This window comes from Protopterus annectens, chromosome 4.part0 (assembly GCF_019279795.1).
Source record: "Protopterus annectens isolate FY-2018-M chromosome 4.part0, PAN1.0, whole genome shotgun sequence".
Lineage (NCBI taxonomy): Eukaryota > Metazoa > Chordata > Ceratodontiformes > Protopteridae > Protopterus > Protopterus annectens.
Window position 1 is genome coordinate 776,391,558 of NC_056733.1, and position 24,102 is coordinate 776,415,659.

The following is a 24,102-nucleotide window of genomic DNA, read 5'->3' on the forward strand; positions in this document are numbered from 1 at the left end:
TGTCTTGGAAGACAGCCTTTCTTTTAGCAGTCACTTCAGTTAGAAGGATTTCAGAACTACAGGCTCTCATGGCAGTGGAGCCTTTTATTATTTTCTACCCGGACAGGGTAGTGCTCAGGACCAATCTGTCCCTTATGCCTAAAGTGGTATCTAGTGTGGCTCTTAATCAGACCATTCATCTGCCAACTTTTTTCCCAAAGCCACAGAACAAGGGGGAGTGGATTCTACATTTATTGGATGTACACAGACAACTAAGATTCTACTTGAACAGGACAAAATCTCTAAGAAAATCTGAGCAACTACTGGTGGCATTTGCTACAGGGGCAGAGAGGGAAAGGCAGTCTCAAAGCAGACAATTTCAAAATGGATAAGCCATTGCATTTGTTTCTGCTACATGCATCATGGTAAACCTGTCCCCAAGGGGATTAGATCCCATTCCACCAGGGCTGCATCTACTTCTGCAGCCTTTCTCAGAGGGGTTCCTGCCAAAGACATTCTAGAAGCTGCTACCTGGAGCTCAGTTCATACGTTCACCAAACATTACCATTTACCTCTTTTCTCTAAATCCAGAGCAGGCTTTGCAACTGCTGTCCTGCAGGGCCTTATAGCTGCGACTAATGGTGCATAATTCCATCCTCCCAAGCATAGCTTTGGGATTCTACCCAAATGTAATGACTGCAACAGTGAAACACGAAGAACATAGTACAGTTGTGTACACTTACCATAAATGTAGATGTTCGAGTGTATTCACTGTTGCAGTCTTGGTTACCCACCCGCCAACCCCTACTTTTCTCTTTTTATACCTCTTTCTGTTACTATGCTCAAAAGCCTTTTTTTGTATTTGCTTTTATTTGGAGGTATTATTTTTGTGTGTTCTAAATTACTTGCATATATATATATATATATATATATATATATATATATATATATATATATATATATATATATATATTTTGCTCACCATTTGAGGGGCTCCGGACATCTGGGGCAAGAAAAACTGATGAAAATGGCATCGGTTGCATGTTTTATACCCCTGACGACCTGATGTCATGGAAGAAGGGACAGCAACCGATGCAGGACCCAAGACTTTGTTAAGCAGGCCAACTGAGGGCAACCTGCCAGCAGATTACCCAAATGTAATGACTGCAACAGTGAATACACTCAAACATCTACATTTATGGTAAGTGTACACAACTGTACTATGCATAGACCTCTTGCATTGAATGGGAATCTAACCCAAGTCATCTGCTTGGAAGGCAACAATGTTGACCACCAGTGTTACCAAGTAGTACCTATTCATTAACCAGGTAGGCCCACTAGACGCACAGTTCCTTCTTGGAGCAAGTCAGAAGCATTGCCTAAGTTACTTGTTCAAGGTCACAAAGTAGGCAAATGAAAAATGAGGGAATCAAACCCTGTGCCTTTAAGTCTGGCTGTTGATGCAGAAGTCAAGGTTGTAACCTCTAGTTCTTGTGGTTCAGGATTTGATTGGCTCAGCTCATTTGTCTATTCTGTGACTTTGACAAGTCATTTAGCCAGATATTGCTTCCAGGTCACTTCTGAAAATGGACTTTGGTCAGGTGGGGCTACCTGAGTAATGAGGAATTATTAGCAAATGAATTGTCTTAATTCTCTGTGCCAGGCCATTCCAACTGTTTGTCTCATTTTTTCATGGCAGGCCCCATGTATATGTATATATATATATATATATATATCTATATATATATATATATATATATATATATATATATATATATATATGTATGTATGTGTGTGTGTGTGTATATATATATATATATATATATATATATATATATATATATATATATGTATGTATGTGTGTGTATATATATATATATGTGGCTCTGCATTTACTTGTTGCTTCTGCATTCTTTTCTGTGGCTGCCAAAAGAGCATTTGTGGTGCATTATTTCCCTCTGCCTTGTCCTGAGCACCAGATGAGGCCAAGAGAAACTAGCAAACTCTCTCCTGTTTTACTTCTAGGCTAATTTCTAACAGTCACTTACTAGATCATGTCATCTGATTTGCACATAATTTATTTTTCTTTATATTAAAAGGTAGTCCTTTTCCTGGTTCTTAGAAGATTCCCTGAGTGGCATTGATTCTTCAGTTGTATACTTCCAGATAATATCTATGTAGGACTTTGCTGCAGAGTCTATCATGGATGCTTCTACTTAACCCTACATTTTTGCATATGTAGTCCAGAGTCAGATTGGCTCCAACATAACAACTTGTGCGTACAAGTTAAAGATGTATAGATTTGCTAACTGTCATTACTTTGAGAAAAATAATGTGATTAATATAGTCACATAATGTAATACCAGGTTTTTGAGAGATCATGCCAATTACTAGGCTCACGCCTCCATTTTTATTTCTCCAGGTAAGCTATAACAGGGCGTTTGAGACTGACTTTTGTCTTCAAACTGCCTTGCCATGCCTTTAATCAAATTTAATCTGGGCTTTAATAGGAAACTACTGAAGGGCATGACAGTCCTTCCATCCCATTGCTTTGATGAGTAGGTCAGTAGGTGAGTGAGATGTTTAGTTAGGTTAATTAATTGAAAGCCAGCAGTGTAACTGTTGTACCAGTCAAGAAACAGTCACAGATGTTCCCTAGTTGGGCAAAAGCCTTCACACCCAAATGTTTCTCTTTAATGCACTCAGTTTGCTAGATTGCTGGATCTTGGGAATAAGTAGGAAAGTGTGACTCTGCTGGTCAGCTGAAAGATGTAAGTCATCCCAGGAGTTTTAGGCAATTGACCTGATACAATGATTTGCCAGTGGGAGTAGAGCAAGAATCACCTTGTGCTAAGCCACTGGTGAGATGTCCTAAAGGTGAGCACCATTCAGTGACTGGCATGTTCAGTGACATTAAGGACCTGTTCACACAGGTGTTTTTAAAGACCTGGTTTTGTAAGCTTGTCTCCATGCTTGTTTCTGTTGAATGAATGAATAATTAATTAATTAATTAATTAATTAATTAATTAATTAATTAATTAATTAATTAAAACTTCTGCCTATTTTCTCATTGCAGGGATGATCCAGTGTGTGATTGCAGTAGCTGACAAAGTCTTTGATGTCTTCCTGGCAGTTATGGCTGACAAGGTATGTTGTTCTGTCTTGTATTTAGAAACATTTTTCTGCACTACATTTCATGTTTTCTGTCTCAGTGGTCTTTCTTCATTAGGCAGTCACATTTAGGAATTATGATGGAAGGAATTAGGATCCTGCATGGTTAAAACTGTCTGCATCTCAGAAGTAATTGCACAGTGCTAGGAGTGATCATAAGGCAGGTGTAGTGTACCTGAAATTGCTCAGTCATGAACCTAGTTTGCTGTGACCAAAACTATTTAATATATGGCTCACCCTATCCCCATTTATTGTTAACTTTTTTTGTTTTATATTATTTTTAGTGCTGTTCTGTATCACTTCATTGTTTCTTTTACCAATCCCTTCTTTTTACGTGTGTGCTGCCATTAAGAAGCAGACTTTCTCACTAAAAACCATTACAGGTCATTCTTTCCATAACAGTACTACTTTGGTGAACACTTTCTCTCTAGGTCTGTCTGATGCAATGAATGTCAAAACAGATTTTCATTGCAGATGAGGCCTAGGTAGCCTACCTAGTCAATGTTTTCCCTACTATCTGCCAACCTGTTACAAAGAAGAATAAACATTTTGGTTGAACGACTGCTTCATTGAAATGTGGTTTTTAAACATTTGTTTGAAAGTCCAGGTTATCAGAAGAGTTTTCTACAGAAGGGAATTTCTGTTTACCCCATGGGTATAATGAGCCTGGAGCTGATTATTTTAGTTGTAGAGATTATAGTTCATTGTTTTGGAGCTGATTATTTTAGTTGCAGAGGTTATAGCTCATGGTTTTGGTGTTATGAGTAGGGGAGGGAGGTTTGTCCCCTATGAAATGACATTTTTTTTTTATTTTTCATTGAATAGACTTTGATCCTGTTTTCATTTGAAACATGTTCAGTCAGTGGCTTTCAAATGAACATGGTAGATATGCTACAAATCTGCTTAACCTTCAGGTTGTTCTTTCCCCTACACTTCTGCAGAACAAGTTTGTCTCTGAAGTGCAGTTATTATTTTTGACTCTACAGCCGAGAGTGGTTTGATGTCATTCTCAGCATGGCTGAATAGGATGCTTGATTTTTCTGTTAACTACCATGTTCCTGGGAATCATACTTGTAATATGTATGTAAGCATCCCATTTTCTTAGTTTGCATCAGTTATTTGGGGAAATGATCCTAAGCTATTTTCTAATTCCTTTCCAAGCTGTTCCGTAGACAGCAGATTCAAGTTAAGGTCTGCTCTCACATTGACATATTTGAAGTATTTGCTGGTGGGGTTCTAGCACTTGCTTTGTATTTCTTCAGGAGTGGGAAACTAAGCACCTTTGGGTAAACTGTTCAGAACATTGCACCTCCAATCCAGTAGTGAAATAACAGCTAAGTACTCAAGTGAGCTCTATTATGTACCTCTCTGTTCTGTGTTGGGGAGATTTTTGGGGAAGACTGAAGAAGTGATATCCACTATTGTGGAGTCGCCCTTAATTGTCCCATAAATGAGCTATTCCGTACTTACAGCCAAAAGAAATGCACCTTGACACAGTTTTTTAAGAATGGAATTCTTTGTATTCTCAAAACAAAGAATATGGATAGCATATTACATCTAATCAGTGAAGTGATTAATTCCCCTTCCCTGTTCTGCTGTTGAGAAGAATGCACTGGCCCAGTTGATTGATTTTAAGGCAGAAGCTGAGATTCTGTTTCACAGAAATGCAGGGCTTATTCTTAAGGAAACTGTCCTAAATGAAATATATTTTTAGGCTTTTTGAGCCTGAAGCAAAACAGCTTAGCGGTTGACATTTCTGCCTCACAGCTGCAGAATCTGGAGTTCTTTCCTGATCTGTAATTTTTCTTAGAGTTTGCATTTTTGCTTCATGTAAAGCACTTACATGTATATATGTATGTGTATATCTTTGTGCGCACACATTTTACTCTACCCCTTTTGGTCTGGTTTGTGGATGAAAAGAGGCCTTGGTGGACAATTTCACTTTGTATGTTATTTAATAAGTTAAAGTAACTATTTTATTATGAAAGTTTAAGCCATACATTCGAAAGGGTGAATATCAAGTCAAGTATAACTTCATTTCAGGAAAAGTCGATGTATTAAATTAACATCGCTGCCGAGTCACCCCTGAAATGGATTGTATGTTCAGTGGTTAACGCATGGTCATTGTTATGATGATGATTAGAGTTGCTGTGAGAAAACAGAAGGAAATTGCTGATAAGGAGGTACATTTAGTGTGGACTAGGCTTGGTTGAAATAACTGATAAGGAAAGACCAGGGCAAGATCACGGATACAGTCCTTGATGAAATATCCAGTCTTGAGAAGTACTTTTGTTTTTCTATGACTTTTCTGCTGGTAGGTTTGTTTCTTTGTAACTTACAGCACATTATTTGAAAGGAATGCCTCTTGAGGAATTAGAGAGCTCATCATCCAAGCCCTTTGTGTTCATAATCTGGGAAATAGGGCCTGAATGACCTGCTGTATCAGGGTATTTTGGAACACTGGCAGCTGAACTGGGGAGGTAAAACAAGAGAGACATTCATTAAAAGAGAGGAGCGGAGAGAATGAAAGATACAGATATCAAGTACTGCCTAGGCCATTCTATAGCCTTTGGTGTAATTTCTACACCCATCTGCTCTACACAAACCCTCCCAAAACTACAACAAATAACTGCCTTTCACTGTAATCAAATCCTGGTTAACCAACTCTCTAATATCTTGCTAAATCCTAATAAAACCAAATTAATGATTTTTCACATGTAAAAAAATATATAGAAGTAGCATGCTCCTTTCACATCCACTCATGCAATAACGCCAAAATAGAAACACAATCCCAAACTAAACTGCTAGGTGTACTGATTGATGTAGGACTTGCGTTTAATCAATATGTATCTCAGTTTATAAAAAATACAGCTAGGTCCCCCTATACAATAAAGCCATATTTGTCAGACTCAACTAGACAATCAATAGCCAGATCCTGTCTTCCAACTGTATTGTATGCTTCATCAGTTATTACTAACTTGAATAAGACAGAAAAACTAAAATTAGAAGCATGGTACAGTAAAGTAGCCAGATTTGGCACACACACTTCACACAGGACACACCACTGCATCTCTCTAAGAGAGTTACGCTGGTTAGAATTGAGTTTGAGGTCATTGGCTGACTGAGGTCTCCTGGACTACAGCTTAGACTAAGCACCTCATTGGTTCTTTTGAGATTTCTTTCTTAAAAGCTGTCTCAGGTTTCAACTTTCTGTTACCTAAGAAGCTCAGTTGTGAGTGTTCAGCCATTTTACAGTGAGCTTATCGAAGGAAGGACACTCAGCAAACTCGGAGCTACAATATATAACATTAAGTATCCTGTTTTTTGTTTATTTTGTTCTTTATTTCTTTGTTGTTTATAGCACTTTGTGTACTGTGTATATTTTCTAGCTAGTTTCACTGTGTGTGAGGTATTAACTGGAAATTGTCCACTCTTATTAAGCATCTGTTGGGTTGTTTGTTTATGATAACTTGTTGCAGTTAAACTCTTTTTTCTAGTGGCTCCTTTAGCTGTTTAAATCTTTCATTTAAAGGCTCACTGCTGCTTTTCAGCTGTGAGTAATATTTCTGCAGTTTGTTCTAAGTAGTGGGGATATTTGTAGCATTTCCATATTCAGGCTTGTATTTGGGCCTAGTGTTTGTGGAGGCTGTGTGTCTGAGCACATAATTCAGGGACATCTTGTTTTAGCCAAAGCCATCAGGCATTTCAGTGAGAGAGGATTGTTTGAGGTCATTGGCTGACTGAGGTCTCCTGGACTACAGCTTAGATTAAGCACCTCATTGGTTCTTTTGAGATTTCTTTCTTAAAAGCTGTCTCAGGTTTCAACTTTCTGTTACCTAAGAAGCTCAGTTGTGAGTGTTCAGCCATTTTACAGTGAGCTTATCGAAGGAAGGACACTCAGCAAACTCGGAGCTACAATATATAACATTAAGTATCCTGTTTTTTGTTTATTTTGTTCTTTATTTCTTTGTTGTTTGTAGCACTTTGTGTACTGTGTATTTTTTCTAGCTAGTTTCACTGTGTGTGAAGTTTTAACTGGAAATTGTCCACTCTTATTAAGCATCTGTTGGGTTGTTTGTTTATGATAACTTGTTGCAGTTAAACTCTTTTTTCTAGTGGCTCCTTTAGCTGTTTAAAACTTTCATTTAAAGGCTCACTGCTGCTTTTCAGCTGTGAGTAACATTTCTGCAGTTTGTTTCCCACCCTCCCTCACTGTTGGTATAGTGTTTTTATAGTTGGTGGCTTTGCAGTTGCCTAGTGTAAATTTGATCTGGGACCCTCCTCCCAGTCTAGTGTCATTACCTCATTCTACCCAGTACAGGGAGAGCATTTGAGAAGGCCAATCAGCTTAGTTTCTGCTACTCCTTTCTCTCTTTCCAAAAAAAAATTATCTGCTTTTACTGTATTTGTGTTTTTCTACTTTATTTTGCTTTTGGTCATCTTAAAAGTACTCAATTGTATTTATTACTGCTTGGTGTAACTCATTGTAAGCCTTTTAGTTTAAGCACCTGGGCTTCAGACCAGTTTTACATTAGGAGGGTTTGTGGTCTGCACTGTAGTGGCAGAGCAGGTAGCTTACATCCTTCTAAGTTGGGAACTGCTGATTCAGGGCTCAGTGTCTGTTATTCTAAAAGTGTATTAATTCTGGTTTAAGCACTTGGGCTTGAGGCCAGTTATTTTACATTAAGAGGGTTCGTGTTCTGCACTCTTGTGGAGAGACTGGACTCTGTCCTTCTGAGCTAGGAATTTCTGGTTCAAGCTTATAGTGCCTGCATATTTGAACTGCTTCTTACTGAAATTGGTACACCTCGTTTGCTGTAGCATAGACTAGATCCAGGCCTGCTGAATCTAGCTTTGTTTGTATAACTTGAGCACTAATCCAGGCACTCTTTAAAGTATTCAGTTGTATTTATTACTGCTGGTAGTAACTTGATTAAAGTGTAGCTATCATTTCTAAGTCTTTTGGATTAAGCACTTGGGCTTCAGACCAGTTGTTTTACATTAGGAAGGTTTGTGGCCTGCACTGTGGTGGCAGGACAGGTAGCTTACATCCTTCTAAGTTAGGAACTGCTGATTGAGAGCCCAGTGTCTGTTATTCTAAAAGTGTATTAGTTCTGGTTTAAGCACTTGGGCTTCAGGCCAGTTATTTTACGTTAAGAAGGATTGTGGTCTGCACTCTTGTGGGAGGAGAGGCTGGACTTTGCCCTTCTGAGCAGGAATTTCTGGTTAAAGGCTTATAGTGCCTGCATATTCTAACTGTTTCTTACTGAAATTGGTACACCTTGTTTGCTGTAGCATAGACTAGGTCCAGGCCTGCTGAATCTAGCTTTATTTGTATGCTTGTTGTTTGTTTATTTCCCTGAAATGCTAATTCCACCTAAAATTAGCACTTCTGTGGATCCCTAGTGATATCTGTATTGCTTACTGTACTTATTTCCTTGTTTCACTTGAAAGAAAGTTACTGTTTGTCGTTTTGCATTTAAGTTACCTGTAACACATTGCATTTAAGTTACCTGGCACTTGCTCACTAAAGCAATTATATAAGTCAGCTCTAAAAATTAAAAGCACTACACCCTCACAAACTCCCCTTGAGTACCTTGTTCCCCATTGGCCCTTTTTTCAATTATAAAGGAATTCCCAATACTATTCTAGCATGTCCAAAGGTCAGTTGTCAATCTCCTCTCCGGTCCAGCTGGTGAATCTGGGAATCTTGAGGCAATGTTACAACTGCCTCATGTACACAGACAACCCTCTCCTCCTCCCAACAAATTCCAACACATGTGAGAGATGCAACCATATAGCCAAACTGGAGGCTAAGCTCTCTCAACTCAGTACTGGTAACCAGTCAGGAGGAGAAGGAAACCACACTCACTACAATTCCAGTCTCACATAGACCTACCGACAACAAACCAAACACATAAACACACAAAACATACTCTGAGGCTCTAAATAAAAATCTGCCTAAGCAGCAGAGACCTCCAAAGCAGACACCCAAGCAACCACTACCCCAAAACAAAACACGTGCAACACATAGCTCACAAAGCCAGTGTGAACAGTCACAGCCCTTAAGGCTAAACAACACACCTGATACACTTGTAATAGGTGACTCTATCATCAGGCACACTGCACCAGGCTGAACAAGGAGAAGGTCACGGTGAGCTGCCTGTCGGGCGCTAGGATCTGCCACATAACACAAGCACTTAGGTCACTCCAAGGCAAGTACAAATATGACTCAGTCATTGTCCATGCTGGTGTGAATGACCTGAGACCTCCTGGACTACATGAAAAGAGACATAGAGGAGCTCTCTGAGCATGTAGCCCAGGCCGGTATGACCCTGACCTTGAGTAGCATCTTACCCTCACCAAGAATGATGCCACCATATGAAGACAAGATGATCAATTTCAACAATTGGCTTAAGTGTTGGTGTCGTTCAAAGGGGATCCAGTGCCTATCAGCCTGGGATGACATGCTCGACAAGCCACGATGCTTCACTAGGGACGGCTTGCACCCCTGGGCTTTCGGATATTGGCAAAGGCTCTTGCTACCCCCATAGTGCCTTTTTTAGGCAAGGCTCAAAAGACAAACCCACCTCCATAGGTATCACAAGGGATAAGAAACTAAGAGTAATGCTACTCAACGCCAGAAGTCTAAACCTCAAGATGCACGACCAAACTCTCCTTAGCATGGAGAACATCGATATCTGTGCAGTAACAGAAACCTGGTTCAAGGCTCTCGAGAGCACCCCAGCACTACCAGGTTATACCTCATACCATGCTGTTAAACTTGGACCGAACCACAAAAGGAGGGGAGTATCAATATTCAAGATACCCACACCTCCAGGTTGAATCATCAGAGACTATCCATGTGCAACTAACTGTGGGTAAAACTGCCTTCCAGTTTATAGCCTGCTACAGACCACCCTCCCATACACAGGAACCCCACTTGGCCTTCCTGAGAATACTGGAAAATATGAAGGTCTCTCCAAACACCATTATATTGGGCCAACTACCCAAACATAGACTGGGAGCATTACTCTAGCTCCAACACCCTAGCCCAAAGGTTCCTAGAATTTATAAACTCAAATGCTATGGAACAACTTGTTACCACTCCCACAAGAGGGGAAAACATACTGGACCTGATCATCACCAACATGGGGACACTATGCACCAGACCAGAAGTGTATCCCTCACTGGTAAGATCAGACCATAAACTAATCTCACTGGATATTCACATCCCGACCCCACCCCCTGCCCAGAAAACCACAGTGAAAAACTTCTCTAAAGCAAATTTCACACACCTCAAAACCAATCCTTCAAAGCCCCTAGGCCTGTGGAAAATACGCCCCAGACCGCAGAATCCTTTATAAACGCATTCTATGAACACCTTCAGGAATGCATGGATCATGCAATCCCAAATAAAACCAAGACCCAATCCTCCCTGTCTGGTGGACCCCAGCCATAAACAAACTATACAATAGAAGGAGGAAGCTACTACATGATAGAGCAAAATCCCAAAAAGGGAAGGCATCTCTGATCAGTATTAGCAAAAAACTATGGGCACTCATAAAATCGTCTAAGGCCAGCTTAAAATTGCACAGGACACTAAGGATAATCACAAGGTTTTCTTTAGTTATGTTAGGAACCTGGGTGGGAATTCCCAGATATGCTCAGAATGAGTCCAAAATTACAAAAAATACACAGAGCCCACAGACATTGCTAACATCCTAGCTGACAGGTTCAGTGCAAACTGCTCCCCCTTCTCCCCACCAAAAGGGCAAATATCTATCCCAACAGAGTGCTGCCCCCTGACATCTCAGATGCTCAGGTTCCAAAGCAAAAACACAGCATCAATGGGACTAGATGGTGTCCTGGCGTGCCTACATGAACTCCAAGAAGAGCTAAACCCAAACATAAAACTACTGTTCAATCTTAGCCTTACTACAGGATATGTACCCAAAGAGTGGCGAGCAACAGTGGTCCCTCTCCACAAAGGTGGTGCCTCAACGGATCCTGGAAACTATCCCATAAGCCTGACTAGCTTGGTCTGCAAAGCTATGGAAAGGATCATCATGGACCTCATAAATAAAGATATTGGGGACCTACAGACACTGGATCCTACCCAGTTTGGCTTTGTTAAGGGCAGATCCTGCCTCTTAAACCTGGTCGATTTCTTTGAAACAGTCACCAAGGCCATTGTGAGGGAAGGTGGTCCACACAGCCTACCTGGACCTCAAAAAAGCCTTGGCATTATAGATAAGCTCACCAGCTTAAATATAAACCCCTATGTCACTAGATGGGTTGCAAACTGGCTCAAGGACAGAACCCACATGGTTAGAATTGCTGGAGCCATGTCAGACTCCAAACCAGTTACAAGTGGCGCAAGGCTCAGTCCTGGGACCTCTCTTGTTCGGTATATATTTCTCGGGTACAGGCCAACACGGAAGGACTGTGGCTGACCAAGTTCAGATGACTGCAAACTGGGCCATAATCAACTCTCCAGCCGACACAAGCATCCTCCAAAAGGGCCTCATAGAAACAGACAACTGGTGCCAGAGCCATGACCTCAAGCTAAAGTGTATAGTCATCCCCTTTGGCAAAACAAAGTGCCACAAATTACCACATAGGTGGTAATCCATTAAGTACAGAAGAAGTCATTAGGGACCTGGGGACCCAAGTTGATAGCAATCTCTCATTTGACAACCACGTGGCCAAAGTGGTTAGAAAAACATTTTATATAGCCCACCTAATCATGAAGGGATTCACATCTAGATCAGGGAAGTCATTCTTTACTCATCCCTCATCAGGCCCATAATTGAGTACAATGCCCCTTTTGGGATGTACCTTACCAGACACCTGCAGCAACTGGAAAGACCCCAAAAGTACCTCACCAAGAGGATCAAAGGGCTCAAACAGATGCCATATGCTGCCCGGTTAAAGAAACTCCAGCTCTACTCAGTGGCATACCACCTGCTCAGATAAAGCCATGTCCAACCCGAATTAATGGACATGCTGCACCTCAGAAAATCCAAATCCCATGAGACTTGAACCTCAGCAATGAAATAAATAGGACATGCTGGAGGGACAGATTCATAACCCAGATTCTCCCTTCACTCTGGAATAAAATCCCAGTCCAGGTTAGGCAGAGTCCCACATTGACTCTCTTCAAGAGGAATCTTGATGAGTGGATGGGAGATCGTACCCGGCTATCACTTCTGTGTCACTGTTAGACAGAGGCACAGTATACTAACCTCAAAAAAAGGCATAGCAAAATTAATTTAAAATGGGTGGCGAAAGCCAAACCACTCTGGCTAGGCTTATAAATGCCCTAGGGCAGATAGCCTAGTATGAACCTATGAATCACTACCTAACACTCTACCAAGTATCAGTGCACCTAAGCTTATCTACATGCCACAAAAATGCCCAGCACTCCAAAATAACTCTGGTTCTACATTAGCGGCAGAGACTGAAGATCTGCCAACAAATTCCTATTGCTTGTTAAATCCTCCAGTACTGCAGGGGATGCTGTTTACTCAAGTAACCTCTCCAAAATCTGGAATTATATTCTTCAGCTACTCAGAGAAATGCACAAACTGCCTGTCTTAAAAACAGAACTCAGGCAACACCCAACCAATAGCTAGCTAGCTATGCTACTGCTCCAAACCAAGTTAAATCCTAACTATTTTCTAGACACTAACTTTTTAAACTAGTTACTTCTTTTAGTCTCTTAGCTCTTACTACCCCATTGCATAACCCCCCTTTTTAATTCTACCCCTGATTAAAATCTTTCTCTGCTCTTTCTAACTTATACTGTGCACATCCTCATAAGTGTGACTTTTCTCTCACATTTCTCTTTTCTACTGTATCACGTTCTGTGCTAATCCTTTCGCTGTTGACCATTTTCAAACTATCCGCAGTAATCTTTACCACCACCTCTCCACATCCTTAACAACCGTATGCTAAACCTAGGACTGCCTGTTACCTCGTCCTCTGTAACTGTTGTTTTAGTTTCTACCAAACCTGTAACCCCCCAAATCAGCTACTTCAGAAAAGTACAAAGTAAACATGAGTGTATGTCATACTACCTGTACATTACCAAAGATTTGTCTATTATTGTTTGCATAATGTATGCTTTCTGAGAATGATGTATTTATGATCATATATGCTTTCTGTCTCTGTTTTTATTCTTATGTAAAATTAATCATAGTCATTGTTGTAAGTTTTATATGTTGAGCTTTTCACTCTGGGCCTCTCCTGAAAAAGGGGTCATACCCAGTCACACTTTAGTGGTCAAAAAAACAAACAAATTCAGTTCCTGACCAGCCTTGAAGAAACATATTTGAATTAACACAGTGGAAAGGAGTACATGTAAAGGTGTAGTGTTGATTTGTTTAGTCTTGCATGATTTTAGTTTCCCACATCTGGAGGTGCTTTTGGTTTTACACAACCCTCTTTCTGTGTTCCCCATCTTTCTGCTTGCTGGATATTCTCAGAGAGTGTTTGGAGAGATGTGGTGCTCACTTCTGATGTTAACCAAATGCAATGACTGTTGAATTTTTTCACCAGTGAATGACTGATTCCCCAACACTGGCAGCTTTAAGATGTCCCTAAAAAACAAATTACGAAGTAAAACAAGTATCGACCCAACTAAATAAATCAACACAAGACTTGCTGTGATGCAACAATGACAATGGCTACATTCCAATAATATTTTATTAACAAAGTTTAGCACTTTTGTTCCTAATTTTAATGGAACTTCATCAGAACAACATGTTCACATTAAAAACTGGGTATATAATGTAGTTAAAGTCACATGATAACGTCAACCACTAAAAGCACAATTTATTTAAATAATAAAGTTCTCACTTAAGCGTCAAACTGTTTCAGAACTGAATTAATGGAGCAGATTTAATTTAACCCAGGAAAACTAATGGCGTCCAACACATTTCTATAGATGTGCGTCCAGTGTAAAACCCCAGGGGTCACTCTTTACCTGCTCAATGATTAAAAAAACAAAATAGTGTGTCTTGAAAGCATCAATATGTTTAAACAAAGCATTGGTGACTCTACCTTTCCTAATATCTAATGTTTATAAATGCGATCATTTAGTCTCCTAGACGTCTTTTCTGCATAATACACTGGACATAAATGATAGTTTGCTAAATACACTACCTACTTAGAATTACAGAAAAAATGTCCATTAATTCTAAATATTTCATCTCTAACGTGAAAACTGTCATATAAAATAATAATTGGGCACTGGGAGCAGCAGCTACATTTAAACATTCCACTTACCCGCTTCATATCTCCACCTCTTGTATCTTTATTCTGTTCTAAATAGTTTTTAAATTAGTTGCCTTTTTTTATATATATATTATACATGGTCTCTCACCTACTTTTTCCAGTAATGTCCTATTTTAAAAATACCCCAATTTTCATTTATACCATATATAATAGCTTTAGTATCAAGACCCCAATTTTTATTTATACTATATGCAATAGCTCTATTATCAAGTGTATTTGTAGTAATAAATAATTTATTACTCTCAAAACTAAATTTTGTTTCCGAAAAATCCAAACAATTACTAATATTCAAACAACTTAAATCCAGTATTGGCAAATATACTCCATTTCTTCTTTTAGATATAACTTTGTCCCTAATCTCAGAAACAAAGCCAACTTGATAGCCTGTTTTGTAAAACTTAATCAACAAAATATCACATTCTTTTTAGAAAACCTCTATGTCCAGAAATCATTCTGGCTTATCAGACTAATTGTCCTTTTACAACTGCCTTCTTTTGATACTTAGGATGCCAGCTATTAAAATGTAAATATGAATTAGAAAATGTAGGTTTTCTATGAATTTTTGAGCAATATCTTTGATTCTCAAAATCTTTTTTCAACTCCGTATCCAAGTAGGCTATTTTTCATCTAATATTTGTGGGTAAATTTTAAAAAGTCCACTGTGTTGTTAATATATGTATAAATTCTTCTAGTTTATTAAGAATATCAACCCATAAAATAAATGTCTGAAAACCTTGTATAAAGCACCCAGCAATTTTTAAATTCACTATAAAATAAGTATTCAGATTCCCAGTGTGCCATAACGAAATTTGCGAAGATCGTGGCAAAGGCTGCTCCCATAGCAATCCTAGTTTTTGGTCTAAAGAAGTGACCTTCAAAATAAATAGTTATTTTTTAACACCACTTCAAGTAACACAGTGATAGCATTACTCTTATCAGGATTTAAATCAACTTATCTAAAAATGTATTCTTTAAACCATTGTAAACCCACATCACGTGGTATCACTGAATAAAGATTAAGTACAGCAACGGTAACAAAAATCTCGTCAGCCAAAAACTGCACCTCATTCATCTTACTTAAAAAGTGCCAAGAACAGATGACAACATTCCTGTGCTCCAAAATATTCTGTCATACTTTTCTCAACACATCCCCAATTAAACTATCCTCCTTGGGGATGTCAACATTAACTGGTTAACTCTCAGTAATCCAAACTCTAATACTCATATTAATTTATATGACTTTTACACAGCTAATCTCCCAACATATTCATACAAACAACTCTCACATGTCTAGTACTCTTATTGACTGGATACTTGTATCTAATCCTTCCAAGTATCATAACCCTGAAGCCCTACCAAACACCCTGAGCGATTACTCCCCTATAAAACTGCTTAGCTTCACTCCCCACTTCTCAAAACCTAGATGTATCACTTGTTGCAAACTCTCTAACTTCCTTCCAGAAACCTTTAATGTCCTCTTCTCTAAAGTCAACTGGAAATTCCTTACCCAACTCCCACTAGAAGAAGCAGTCCTAGCTTTCATTTCCATCTTCCTTCGCATCTTAGACTCACTTGCTCCCCCCTCGCAAAGTCTGAATTGTCCACCTTATCTCTGTGGCTTTCAAAAGCCACTCGTACCCTTATGATAACTAGAGACAAACAATGGAAAAAAATGGTCACAAACTAAGCTCCCTGCAGACTTGCAAAAACATAAAGAACTCATATCTGGCAAAAAAAACACATAAACAAAGATAAAAAGGACTTCTATAACAAACCTCCCACAGCCCTAAAATCTTGTTTGTGTCTTTCGACTTTTCCCGGTTAAGGGTTGCCACAGTGGAACTCCGGTCCGCTAATGATTGGCAGTAGAGTTTTACGTGCTGGCTTGCCGGGCCAAACTCACAACCTTCAACGAAGGAACGCCCATTCTCCTAAAAAATTCTGGAACTCTGTTAACCAAATATTACATCCCAGTAATCTTAGCTCCTCCAGTCCATGCCCAGACGAGACATCTGAAGAAACTGCCACTATCTTCAATACCTGTTTTATTGATTCAATATCTAAGCTACTGAACCCTAACCCAAACTCCTCTACTACTAACATCTCCAACTTTTCTGAACCTACTCCTAATACTGTCTCCTCTAATACCTTCTCCCTCAAACCTGTACCTACTAGCTACATCAAAGCTCTACTCTGTAAATTAAAACTATGCTCAGCATCAGCTGATAATATTCCTTCCACATTTCGTCTACTGGCAGCTGACTCTCTTGTTCTCCTTGTATCTATCCTAATTAATCGCTCTATCTCTGAATCTAAAGTCCCTTCCACCTGGAAACAATGTTACACTCTACCTTTACACAAAGGAGATAACTCCTCTGATATCTCCAACTTAAGACCTATCACTATACTCTTCCCTCTCTCTAAAGTACTAGAAATATGTATTCATAAACAAGTTATGCAGTATCTAATACAGGAAAATATTCTTACACCCACTCAACACGGCTTCAGACCTAAACATAGCACCACTACAGCTCTATTATCCTTCCTAAACACTGTCTCCATAGCCATGGATGACCATAAACTTATATCTGGCCTATTCTTGAACCTCTCAAAAGCTTTCAGCACTGTCTCACACTCTCTTCTGCTGCACAAACTGCATAACCTCAACTTCTTCTCTGATACTGTTGCATGGTTCTCCAGCTACCTCACTAATAGATCTCCCTCTGCACTTTCCCCTTCTCTCCCTGTACAAATGGGTGTACCTCAAGGGTCTATCCTAGGGCCTTTTCTTTTTAATATCTTTATGAATCAGCTCTATACCTCCTGTCCTCCTTCATCTTTAGTGCAATACGCAGATGACTCTACAGTCATCACCACAGCAAACTGTCCCTCTAAGCTCTTCTCAGCTACTCCGGCATCTTTTAACTTAGTTGAAACATGGCTGTCTAACAACCAGCTTATCTTTAACCCTACAAAAACAAAGCTGTTACTCTTCCTACCTAAAATGTTCAACAATATTAAACCCTCCTTCTCCATACAGTCCCTTAATAAAATTCCCATTCAGGTAGAATCCAGCACTAAGCTCTTAGGCATAACCATTGATGATCAGCTTAAATTTTAATAACTGTATCAAAAAGACTCATTCAAAACTAGGGCTCCTTTACCGTAACAAGAAATTCCTTACCTCTGAAGCCAAGATTACTCTCTCTCTTACCTACCTTCTACCCAGTCTAATGTACAGTTCTCAAATTCTCACAAATCTAAACTCAGCACTCCTGACCAAATTCAAATCTACTTACAACAAGGTAGCTAGATTTGCTGACCAACAAACCTACAAATCCCATCACTGTCTCTCTCTAAAACATCTAAACTGGCTTGAATTACTCCACCAGCTTCTTCTCTCTCAGCTCCAGATCATCCATTCTATCCTATACCAGCCTTCCTACTGCCCAGCACTATCCCCTCTCATCTCCCATTATTCTCCCTCCAGACCTTTCCGAAGCTCTAACTAAGACCTACTACAAATCTACAAACCCAAGTCTAAATTTGGATGTAACATGTACAGCTATCAGCCCACTATTGCCTGGAATAGGCTCCCACTAGAAATCAGGACTATTACACATCCTAAACAATTTAAGACCGCCACCAAAGAGCACTTTAAAAGTCACTGGTCCTGCCACTCCACTCGCCCTTCTTAAACATCCCCTACTTCTCATACTTCAATCTACTTTCTGCCCTTAACTCACTGTTCTCACTAGCTCTCTCTAATCTTCCTTGAACTACTCTTTCTACTCTCTTCTAAAATCTATTAAGCAAACTGCCTCGGAGAAACATTTTATTGTAATTGCCTTGCCTACATGCAACTACATTATGATAAAACTGGGTTTTTGTAACCACTTATCCCAAAAACTATATTCATCTTAGACCTATTTTCTTTTTATACATCTTGAAGTAGGTTTGCTATACTCCTGATTATTGATACTGTATAACATTTTATTGTTATTTAATGCCTTGTAATAATCCTGTAACATTGCTGTTTAATGCTAATGTATAATGAAAATTGTATAATATGTTGGAGCTTTTCTCCCCGGGCCTCCTCTGAAAAAGGGCTCTTCTGCTCAGTTGGACAATCCCGGTCAACAAATGTAAAATAAATAAATAAAAATTTGTCCGTGCCAACTTTTAAAGTTTTATCTAAAACTTTTGCAGTATAAAATGTCTTAGACCTTTTTGCATCGACAGTTGGTCTAAACGGTGGATTATCTAGGCACTTATGAATTTTTGGACTACCAGAAATGCGAACTATTACTGGTTTTTCATAAAGTTAAACTCATTTTTGGAAGTTTCGTCCTGCATTAACTTGTCTTCTAATTAAATATCCACTCTAGAAAAAACAATATTAATTTCATTGTGCAGTACTTCTACAAAGGAATCCTCTATCAGTACAGCATTCATACGACTTGTATCATCTTCACTGTTCATTATAACTAGCCCACCCCCTTGTCAGGTTTCAGCACTCTGATATTACTATCATCAGATATTTCTTTAAACAGCTTAACTTCCCAAACAGACTTGTTATAAAATTTATCAATACTTGGTTGATTCAAGATGTTCCTGATATCTAATTCAAATATTCTCTCGAATAGTTGTAAATTATGATTCAGTGGGGGTTAAAAATGCTAGGTCTGTGCAGGACATTATTGAAATCACTTTAGTTATTACCTGAAAACCATAATGCCAAGTTGAGTTTATGAGTAAAAATTTTAAATCCATTACAACTTCCACTATATTTGTCATTCTAGCTGGTACAAAAGTAAGACCTCTGGCTAACATGTTTTCATGATTAGAATTAATATTCCTTGAGGAAAAGTTATAAAATTTAAAATCTTTCAAATCATTGAATACATACGTGACAGTCAGTTTTGATAACCAAGGTTAAAATGTCTATTTTCTGTTGCTGTAAAACTTCTTTTGGGGTGCCCTGCTTGAGGAAACCTTCTTCACGCACCTGTTGTCTCATGAAATTCCTTCTATAGTTCTTGCTCCATATTCACTCAAACCTCCTCACGCCGACTTATTCTAAAGGAGCTGGTTTGTTTTTAGGCCGCATATATGAATTTGATGATGTAATGTCCTACTCACTTCCAGTTGGACAGTTATTTCCATCAGTCAGACATTTACTACGGGAGCCAGGTGGACCAGGATACGCTTTCCCCATTCATGTAATTACCTGCATATTTTCTGAGTTTTGTTATTTTCCTCTGCAGAATTGACAAACAGGTTTTGTCCACACTGATAAAGATATTATGATTGCTAGGTCTGTGATGAACAAGCAGCAGATCCTCTCACATCGACCTATTTAAAATGTTGATTTCATTAGAGAGCTGACCTATTTGAAAAGTGTTATATTTCACTATTAGTCTCATAATATCACAACCGCTTCAATCAAATAAAACCAAAAGTTCTATATGGAATTCAGAGTCTTTAACAATCCCATTGGGAAATCTCCACAACCGAGGTCCCTTAAGGACCTGATTAAGTTTGATGTTTTTGAACAAATAACTGTTTTTCAGCTGCAGTGTCTTAAACTTTAATAATTTCTTTTCAAAAAAGACAGGTGGTCTTGCAAACATTCAAACTGCTGTCTAGGAATGTCCATTCTGATATCAAACCCATTGCTCAATGATTAAAAAAACAAAATAATGTGTTTTTAAAAGCATCAGTATGTTTAAACAAAGCATTGGTGACTCTACCTTTCCTAATTTCTAACAAGTGTTCAAAATATGATCTTTTAGTTTCCTTGAAGTCTTTCCTACATAAAATGCTGGACATAAATGACACTTTGCTAAATACACTACTTGCCTAGAATTACAGGAAAATGTCCATTAATTCTAATTAATTTAATTGAATTTTGGTTTTTAGTGGTTGATGTTATCACATGACTTTTTAATGTACATTTTATAATCGCTTTTTAATATGTTCTGATTAAGTTCCATTAAAATAAGGAACAAAAGAGCTAAACTTTGTTAATAAAGTATTCTTGTAACGTAGCTATTGCTGTTGGTGCATCACAAGTTTTTATTTTATTTAGTAGGTCCCTAAAGAACAATCTCTCTCTCTCTTTTTTCCCCCATCTGATCTACGAATCTGATTATTCAGACAGTATGCAGGCCTAGTGGTGTATTTATTGTTTGTTTTTATTTTGGTGACACATACTTGGGCACCATTATATAAGTTAACTACAATTATACAAGTATTTTCCAGATTTTAGAATCTTGTGTCATAGAACAAAATAATAGTAATTTAATGTTGTCTTTGGTTGCAAGATAATCCCTGTTGGAGGTTCTCTGCTAAAGTGTTAGGTGGAGATACCTTGTCTTGTTTGATTCTCATGTAAGATGGAGTTCCCTGTGGAGAGCACCTACGTTGCATATAGCATAACCTGAAGACAAATATGATTTTTTGTAGCCTACTCTCAAATTATTGTGTCTGTATAGTGTGTATTTCAATGGTTGTTGGTGTACTATATCACAGAGATTTGCTTGCTGGTCTAAGTCTGAATTCCTCCTTGTGATAGAGTATTTTTAAAAATATTGAGAGTCATAACAGTTGCCCTTTACTTGAAATTTATATGAGATGTCTTGTCTTTGTCCAGAGTCATTCATTGCCTGATTTTGCAGGTGTCCTTTAAGGCATTTGTTGTTATGGTGCGACTTAGTTGATGAGGAGCTTAGAGGAAGACCATATTTCAAATTCTCCTCAACTGACAGTTATACAAGTCCATCATGAGGTACTGGCACTAGCAAAACTAGCACTGTCTGCTGTCCTGAGTCTGAAACCTGATTTCTCAGGGTTTTCTGGAACAATTGGATGTTTTTCTTGTAAAGCTTGGAAGAAGGAATGGTCTAAAAGCATGAGATACAGCCATACTTATGCTGTGTTTTTTGCTTGAAGTGCATCGTACATAAAGCTACTTTATCCACCTGCAATGTTGAAAGAATATCTAGTACTTTGTAATATACAGAGTCTGTACCAGTCTTTGGCAATAGATCAGTTTGAGATGGGACTGGATTTGACTGTATTACCTAGGATGCTGAACAGGATCTAAACTAGATTCCATTGTGATCTTAGTTGGTTTTGGTTTTGGCCACTACTATACCTTTGTCTGGGTTAAGAATAGTTAGACTAAATCCCCATTGTTTGTGATAATTTGATCAGAATTAGAGTAAACTTCGTAAATGTGGTCATCTTCATCGCTCAAGAATGTACCTTTAAGTCTTGCTGTTAAAATTGGGCATGCTGTGTTCATACTGTCTGCTGAATTCTCCATCACAGTATCTTTTGATGTCCCACTAAGTGGCAGGCGTTCCCAGTTTGGTAACCCAAGTCCAGATTTTACACTATACAAAAGCTGGGAAATTAAGTTATTTGTGGTTGAAAGCCATCCACTGCTGTCAGTGAAAAGGTTGAACGAATTAGGTGAAATTTCAAGATACTTGGAGTTTATTCTTTTGAACATTCAAACTGCATATGTAGCACCATAGAAAAACACACACAAGTATGGAGTTTTGACCATGTAAGTGCATTGCAAATTTCCTATACACTAACCTCCTTGTATCAAACAACTTAATCTTCTGTCTCTGTTTTGGAATAGGATGCGACTGTACCAAGAAGTTTTTTTTACCACTTCAGTGTAATGCAGTAAGACAGCCTTGCTGATGCAGTGTTTGTAGTTATGGGCCTGGCTTCAGTGGTTCCTGTTGGTGGGGGATACTTATATTGGGCTTACTGGCCATATGCTGTTAATGTATAAAGGAATGAATAGCCCTTGAAGAAAGAATTAGCCTAGCTTAATTGTGCAGAATTTTTTGAGACTGTTTGGAGTTTTTTTTATTCTAGAACGGTGAGCCATAACCATGTAATTATGTTGCTTTGATCATAATTACTGGTGCTAGTTTTTTCACTTGCAATGCTAGAGAAGTTCACATCTTTGAAGAGATATCCCAGAGAAAGGAGTAGCAGGGAAGGGAGGTGTTGGAAGAAGTGCCCTAAGCAAGTCATTCTGATTTTCTTGCTTGTCGAAACTGCCTATAGGATCCTAAACTGAGGTTCATTGTGCTCATCAGAATGCTGCCCTGTATAAAATGATGTTTAGCTTCTTGAAAATTGGTGAGGCTGTGATAGAAGGCTCTCCTTTGAATTTTTCCATGCTTTTTCACATGAAAAACTGTCGTGCTGGCTCTGTAAGCAATGTTTCTGCATTCACAAAAGCACCAATCAGTATCCTTCATGTCCTATAGTAACACAGTGAGATCAGTTGTGTGTTACTCTTGATAGCTGCAGCCATAGCTGAGGGCCTCATGGAAGCAGTAAATGTATGTGCCATGCTGTAAGTACACCAGACATTGTGGTCTGCAGTCTTGTCATCTATAGAAATGAATAGCAGCAACATATATTTTGCGTGGAACTAAAGCATGAGGTGCAAGTCATCTGTCAGTTACTGCATAATAGCCTCTATAGGTATTGTAGGTATATGGTACTTCAGTGACCCCACCTGTAAAGTGTTTGAGGTGTAAGGTCCATTTCCATACCTTTTTACCATTCTGGACTCTTTGCCCGAGGACAGGGAAAGTAGGGCCAGTGTTTCATTTCAGGATTAGCAAACAAAATGTTAGAAACCTCTGGGCTGTCCTTGTCATTCCTAAATTAATCTGTTCTTGTGGGTTTGCTTATTTTTAACAAACCATCTTTATTTCCAACTTAGAGTGAAAATAACTGAAAACAGACATCATCTTTCAATATTGCAAGTAACACCTTACATCTTCAAAGCATAACCATAGAGCTATGCCTTTCATATTGACGGATACGATTTCTTTGAATAAGGATGTATTTTTACAAAACATCTCTGTCTAACTAGATCATTGGCAGATATAACAAAACTTATGAAACACATTATACAAAACAAGCATGGCACAACATGACTACTGAAACATCTTTACAACTTTAGACATAAATCAGATTTGAATATAATCACAGAACATCTGAAAGTGAAATGTGTCTATAGCACAGCATAAAAATCACTAGTTTCCCAGCCTAAACCCAGCTTACCTTTCCCTTCTATAACAGAAAATATTAAAACATTATAAAGTAGGAAATTACCACCCAAAATATACCACTACCTTCTATCTTTTTGAATGTCAGTAGCAGTTGCTATACTTCATAGTTAGACCATGAACACTTTTTAGCAAGTATACTTTCTCTCCTCCCAGGTTCATCCATAATTTAAATCACATCCTGCAATATAGGAGCACTGTCTGTTTCTGCCTTCTTAGCTGTAACTTTTTTCTGTATAATTTACCCGACAATCGTAATATTTTATCATTAACCAAGCATCAGAAATACGTTCTTAAGCAACAAGAGGATGTTCATTGTGTTACCCTGCTGCAGTCATCACACTTGGGTTATCCTGTCATCAGGCGGTCCCGCAGTCAGCCGAAATTCCAAAGTCTTGGTCCGGCATCGGTTGCTGTCACTTCTTCCCTGACGTCAGTGCGCCAGGGGTATAAATAATGCATCTGATGCCATTTTCTTCAGTCTTTCTTGCCGCGCGGTGCCCGAAGCAGAAGCAGTTCGCAAGTGCCAGTCGGCCGA

The 24,102-nt window shown here is 38.7% G+C and overlaps 1 protein-coding gene across 1 annotated transcript in view; it reads left to right on the top strand.

Annotated features, from left to right (window-relative positions):
• Positions 1-24,102, top strand: part of PI4KA (phosphatidylinositol 4-kinase alpha) — a gene marked incomplete at its 5' end in the record, with an annotated part of 2,160,482 nt that overhangs the window by 897,377 nt on the left and 1,239,003 nt on the right. Inside the window, 1 exon segment of the mRNA XM_044068731.1 lies at positions 3,056-3,126. Coding sequence (XP_043924666.1) covers positions 3,056-3,126 — 71 coding nt within the window.